Source organism: Xiphophorus maculatus, chromosome 13 (genome assembly GCF_002775205.1).
Source record: "Xiphophorus maculatus strain JP 163 A chromosome 13, X_maculatus-5.0-male, whole genome shotgun sequence".
In the NCBI taxonomy this organism is placed as follows: Eukaryota; Metazoa; Chordata; class Actinopteri; order Cyprinodontiformes; family Poeciliidae; genus Xiphophorus; species Xiphophorus maculatus.
Genome location: NC_036455.1, coordinates 27,648,805 through 27,655,665, shown reverse-complemented (window position 1 = coordinate 27,655,665; position 6,861 = coordinate 27,648,805). Strand labels below are relative to the sequence as shown.

Sequence of the window (6,861 nt, the reverse complement as noted above, 5' to 3'; positions counted from 1 at the left end):
ACACTTGATCATTTGTAGCAAAGGACGCATCTAAAGCAGCTAAAGAAATCCTTCTACCATCAACATCAGCTCAGTTCTTTCTGCTGGACTGATCAATACGCTGCTGGACTGATCAATACGCTGCTGGACTGATCAATACGCTGCTGGACTGATCAATACGCTGAAGGACTGATCTGCTGATTGTTTTATGGATTAACTGATTAATAATTGGACAGCAAAAGGTACTTAATTGGAGATTTCTTTCTCTTTTTTTTTTTGCATTGTTGCAGAATTCGAACCCAGTGAAGCTAAAATTGCCACTTCAGAAGTTCTGGATAGAACATTTTTACAAATAAAAAGGTTTTTTTTATTACTATTTTTTTTTATCTTAAGTGCTAAACTTGTATATATTTTGTTGAGTTTTGGCTTAATTGCTACCCTGAGTGTATTATTCTTTCATCAATTGACCGTGTTTTTTTTTTTTTTTTGACTCTGTGTATTCCGGTTAACAATTAAACGATCCCTAAATTAGTTGACGATCATTTTAATAATCGATTAAACACGATCAATCCGATGAATCATTTCAGCTCTGACTCCAATATCCCCCCTGTAGCTTTGGTGATTTTTTTTTTGTCTAGCGTTTCGGTGACTGTAACTTCTAGTACTAAAGCCTGACTGAGCCGTCTGAAGGCCCGGGATGCAGACCCGGGGCCTGACCGCCGGGGCCCTCCGCACCTCCACACGACGGGAACACGGGGGCCGCCCTAACGGCCCTCGCTCTGCAAACACAAATCCTCTCATGTGGATTTGACGCAACAAAAGATTAGCACAACTTACAAACATGCAGCTGGGTTCAAAGGCACAGGCCTCTTCCTTCCCTTCCTTTGTTTGCACGAACACCTTTCAGCCTGCAGGCCGGCAGCAGCGGCAGCCTGACGCGGCTTCTCAGCCAGAAATCCCAGATTCCCTCACGCAAAATCGGCAACTGCAAACTCATTCCAAAGAAAGTCGGCCAAAAAAATGTAAGGAAATGGGGATTACTTTAGGAGTGGAAGGCCATTCCTGAATGGCCTTAAATCTCACGGAGAAATGCATTTCTAACTGAAAACCTCGCGAGAAGGCCTGAAAATATTGTTCTGTTTTCTGTGTTTGCTAAAAAAAAAGAAAGAAAAAGAGCAGATTTGTTTCGGTTTTTTCTGTGTATCTTCATACGGTTCATACAAACCGTCTGGATCTTTCACTGTCCTCATTAGAAGGTCAGAGTCGGATGGAGGCGCCTGACAGACAGAGGAGGAAAAACTTCCACAAATAAATCCAGTCAGGCTGGAGGGAGTTTTATCACCATTAAAGGGATCTGAAGCATCTTGTTATATAAGGTTGATTCTGTTACTGCAGATGAGTAAAAATAAGTCAATTAAAAGTGTAACTAAGTAACACAGGTGGAAGATTTTTTTGAAAGTTATAAAAATAAGTTAAAGTAAGTTTACAATGTTTAGAACCATCTGGTTATTTTTCCCTCCTTCAGACTTTCTTGTTGTATTTTAATGTGAAAATCTTGATTTATTTATTTTTATTTTATTAGTTTCCTGTCCAGTTTTCACAAAGCAGAAAGCTGAGAGCAAAACTACAAATATGGAGGGGAATCCACAAGAACCTCAAACCGGAGAAGCTTCACTTCATTTGATCAAAATGTGGACAACAGAGCAACATAAAAAACAGAAGTCAAATAAATACATAAATAAAAATAATGAAACCAAAACTTTTACAATAAAACCTGACAGGAAATGTTATTAAAAGATTATGGTTGGTTTAAAATATTACTTACAGGAGGTGCTGTGGTCATCAGTGATGAAAATATATTTATATGATCACTTTGTGTTATTTTTCTTTCAACACAAACACAATGAGCAGGATTGGGGAAAATATCAGTAATTATATCAGCAGATGGAACCATAAAACCTGAAAAGGGAAAATTTTAATGGATGTGGAGAATAAAGCAGTGACAGGAACTCAAATATTTACATCCTTCTATTGTCACAGAGCGTTGTCGTCTCATTTAATAATAATAATAATATTATAAATATATGGTTGTATTCAACATGTCAGGATTTTAATAAAATGTAAAATTTTTTCAGTAACTCAACATGAAACACATGAATCTACGCAGACTAATCTTTTCAGCCCCTTTCTGTCTGTTATGATCATTTTCCACTTATAGCTAATATTTTTTCAATATTATCAGACCAATAAAAAATATATACAGAAATGCATAATTTTTGGGCTTACTGAAAATTTCTTTCTTATTAGTTATAAAAGGTACTTGTAAGCCGACCAACATGCCGGATCACATAATGTTTATTTGCTGAAATAAGCATATGCACAGCAAAAACACAAAATCTTACCAAGTTCGTATTTATTTATTTTTCTTTTACAGTTTTTAGTACAAATATCTTGAGAAACCAAAAATAAGACAAACTAATGTACAAGTAACTTTCCAGTGAGCCGCAGAGGTTTGATTTAAGTCAGTAATTCTTAAGAGGAATTATGATAGAAAGTTCTGGATCCACAGACGGATTTGACATTTTATAAGTGAATTAATCTGACAGTGAATTAATTCACTGATTATTCCACTGACTGTGATCATTAAAGAATTCAAGTAACACTTTAATGATCACAATTAGAGAATCAAACAATAACTCAGCTCTTATATCTCGTTACTTGTAAGTTAGTTTACTCTTATTTTGTGTGAAGATTTTTGCAGCTAAAACCAGAACAAAACAAAAACTTGGTAAGATTTCGTGTTTTTGCAGTGTGTAGCTATTTGTTCACTGAATGAAATGACACACACATATAAAACACACACAGAGACACATCAGCTCCATGAAGACTCAGACAGGTTGGCTGAGCTCTCGGTGCTTCATGTTGACCAAACAGCCTCATTTTATCCTCACCCAGTAAAAATGGATCCATTCTCTAAACTTCTCCTTCCAGCGGGTTTCTCTCTCTCTCTCTGGGTTCTGCCAGGGTGGAGTCTAAAGGACGCCGTCAGAAATCTGCTGAAACCAAACCACGCCCCGCGCCCCCTGCCCCCATGAGGTCCCTGGGGGCCCTTAAATGAACAGGGCCCCGGGGCTTCCACTCCGGTGTGGCACTCGGGCCTGAGCGAGCGGGGTTATCTCATCCCGTGGGATTTGTATTTTTTTATTTATTTATTTTTTCTAACAATATTTTTCATCCGACCTGACTTGGGGATATGAGCTCTTCGAGCCCCGACCAGCGGCTGGAGCATCTGCTCAGCGCCGTGGAGAGCGAGTTCCAGAAGGGCAGCGAGAAGGGAGACGTGACGGAGCGGGACATTAAACTGACCCTGGAGGACGCGGAGCTGTGGGGCAAGTTTAAAGAGTTGACCAACGAGATGATCGTCACCAAGACTGGGAGGTAGGTCCGGAGAGCACAGGCCGCGGCGGGGATTGGAGGAAAAATCTTCATGCAAACATTGTTTTATTATTATTATTATTATTATTATTATTATTATTATTTAAATTCTAACACAACATATAACATTCAGAGACCTTAAACGGTTTAGAGAAACTCAGCCGGCCTGACCTGTGTCCGCAGGAGGATGTTTCCGGTCCTGCGGGTCAGCGTGTCCGGCCTGGACCCGAACGCCATGTACTCGGTGCTGTTGGACTTTGTGGCGGCGGACAACAACCGCTGGAAATACGTGAACGGGGAGTGGGTCCCCGGCGGCAAGCCGGAGCCGCAGAGCCCCAGCTGCGTCTACATCCACCCGGACTCCCCGAACTTCGGGGCGCATTGGATGAAGGCGCCCGTCTCCTTCAGTAAGGTGAAGCTGTCCAACAAGCTGAACGGCGGAGGACAGGTGAGGAGGGAAAAGAAATGGAAACAAAGAAACAACAACAAACTGTTATTACAATTGATTTGTTACAGGTGTGATAAAAAATAATAATCATTTTTAAAAATCGCTAAATGTTACCCAGTAGGGATTCAAATTTTTGAACAAGTTGATGTACTGCAGATTTTTTTTTCATGAAAATGCTCATAGAATTTGTGCCTTAAAAATCGGCACTAGTTTTTTGCTCTCATTTTTATTTAAGAACTTTGACATTAAGATCTACAAATACAAGTTGTATTTTAAAAAAAACTACAATTCAAGCCATCAGGTTGAAGCATCAACAGTCACTATCCCAAAGAGAAAAGAGAAAATGACACAGAAACAACTGACCATAACACTTGTATTTCATCTAGTCTAATTGTCTTCAAGGAATTAAAGTAATTGATAAGAAGTTGCCATACCTGAAAAATTGTTCATCAAAATTTTTACATTTTTGATTACTTTTACATAACATTGGTTTCCTTGCTTCAATTTAACAAACACTTTGCGAACCATATCGGACGAGCAACTGTGATGTTTCTGTAGATCATGCTGAACTCTCTGCACAAGTACGAGCCGAGGATCCACATCGTGAAGGTCGGAGGAATCCAGAAGATGATCAGCAGCCAGTCGTTCCCAGAAACCCAGTTCATCGCCGTTACCGCCTACCAGAACGAAGAGGTCCGTTGTGCCCACAACCATTAACAAAAAAGGTTTGTCCCAAAGCTACCATATGCATTGCGAGGTGTTCTGACATCTTTGTTCTTTTCCACAGATCACTGCTCTAAAGATAAAGCACAATCCCTTTGCTAAAGCTTTTCTGGATGCCAAAGAAAGGTACGGAGTGCTTTACCTTATATGATAGAACAAGTCTGGAAACTAATTCTCCAAACACATGAAGTACATGAAGGCTTTGTTTTAATATGGTTTAGTAGACATGAATTTAAAAAAACTGTTTTATTTCAATCTTTGTCTTTCATATTATCAATAGATGTCTGTACATAGTCATGTCTTTGTTTGGCGCTGTATCCAAGGAAGGATCTGACGGTGTATTTCCATTTCAGGAGTGACCATAAAGACGTGTCCGACCACAGTACAGACGGCCAACAGTCCGGCTATTCTCAACGTATGTTTCTTGTCGTCTCTTCGGACTCGACGTCTTCAAAATGTTGAGAAAGTTGAAAGTGAACATCAACGAGATGTTAAAGATTGATGTCTTTGTGCTGGTCTTTCCTCTGCAGTTGGAGGTTGGTTCCTCCCAGGCCAGAGTCCCATCTGCCCCAACAACAGCCCGCCTCAGTTCAGCAGCACGGCTAGCCACCCATCTGGCTCGTACTGCGAGCGCTACTCCAGCCTGAGGAGCCACAGGGCGGCTCCGTACCCCAGCCACTACCCCCACCGGAGCTCCAGCACAAGTAAAACCTTCTTGGAATTCCCTCAACAGAACATTGTGATTAAACCCTGTCGGGACGTAAAGAGGAGAGTTTGCTTTCACTTCCTTGTTCTCACTTCCTTTTCAGACAACTACATGGACAACAACTCTGGGACTCTGCCGACCCACGACAGCTGGTCCGCCCTCCAGATTCCCAACTCCACAGGGATGGGCACTCTTTCTCACACCACCAACTCCACGTCTAATTCTGGGTGAGACTCTTAAATGTTGCGTTCTGTCGTCTACATTTTGATCGAGTGAAGTTAAAGAGACCGCATCGGTCAACTTACTTCTTCATCTTGCCCACAGTCAGTACCCTAGCCTCTGGTCGGTAGCCGGCTCCTCACTCACCCCTTCGGGCTCCTCCTCCAGCTCTGTACCCGGAGGTCTGACCTCCCAGTTCCTGAGGGGCTCCTCATACACGGGCTTGACCTCCTCCCTACCTGTCTCCTCGCCGTCCACCATGTACGAGCCCAGCCTGAGCGAAGTTGGAGTCGGGGACGCCCAGTTCGAGAACTCCATCGCCAGGCTCACGGCGACGTGGGCGCCTGTAGCTCAGAGCTACTGAGGCCTTGCTTCCTGTCTGGCTCTGATGTGTGGTACGGACTAAGGTACAGGGATGTCCTGCCAGGATTCTCGTGAAAAAAAAAAATAATAAAAATGGATCATTTATTTCAGTTTGTTGAAAAAGACACAACTCAGATCAAGATCACGGTTGTACATTATGTTTAAATAGACTAATTTGAGACTCACGGTGCAATGAGTACAACAATCTGCTTTCTAACAGCCAGCAAGATGTTTGTTAGGCATGTGAAATAAGAGATCTTCTGGCACCCTTTCAGTATTGGCCTGCCTATTGAATCATAGCAGGCACAGACTGGGTCGTTTGTGCAATCTGTAGCCCATTGCCAAGTGAGGCAATGCTACTTTTGGGAAGGAGCAAACTCACTTCATCAGTACACAGATCTGCGCTTCGGGTTTTGGATGCAAACTTGCTCTTAGGCTTCCAAATGATTTCCCATCATGTTCTCTGACATTTTGTTTTTGTTCTAAACCCAAAAAGATAAAAAAAAAAAAGTTCTACTAACAGGAAAATGTACATGTGTGTATATAGAGTAAATTAATGTGTTGCTGGAGTAGAACGAGTCCCACGCCTGTACATAAGTTCTCTATTTCTATTTGAACTTGCTGCAAGTTTTTATTTATGTCATTTAATAATAAATTAAAAAAATATCTGCTTTCTCAAATGTGTATTTGTCTGTTTTGTTTTTCTTTTTTGGGAACTATTTTTAAGTCGAATCAAATGCAACAAAATGCAGTGACTGTGAAAGAGTACCCACCCTGGTAAAAAACAACAAAATGCAGTGACTGTGAAAGAGTACCCACCCTGGTAAAAAACAACAAAATGCAGTGTTTTAGTGGAAGTGAGATGTGGATTGAGAACTTCAGCACTTCTCTCACATGTGGTTGACGTTTCATCCTGAACAAGTCAACAGAAAATCAGGCAAATCTGTTCAAACGAAAACATTTCAAAAGGGATTAAAACGCAGCTTGA

At 41.3% G+C, this 6,861-nt stretch overlaps 1 protein-coding gene across 1 annotated transcript; it reads left to right on the top strand.

The window, feature by feature from the left end:
* Positions 1-3,141: 3,141 nt before the first annotated feature.
* Positions 3,142-6,489, top strand: LOC102236170 (brachyury protein homolog A). Its single transcript, XM_005806184.2, has 8 exons — positions 3,142-3,417; positions 3,598-3,862; positions 4,421-4,555; positions 4,650-4,711; positions 4,939-5,000; positions 5,116-5,289; positions 5,395-5,518; positions 5,616-6,489. Exons 1-8 carry the CDS (start codon positions 3,233-3,235, stop codon positions 5,872-5,874), a joined length of 1,266 nt encoding a protein of 421 aa, XP_005806241.1. The 5' UTR covers positions 3,142-3,232; the 3' UTR covers positions 5,875-6,489.
* Positions 6,490-6,861: the final 372 nt, after the last annotated feature.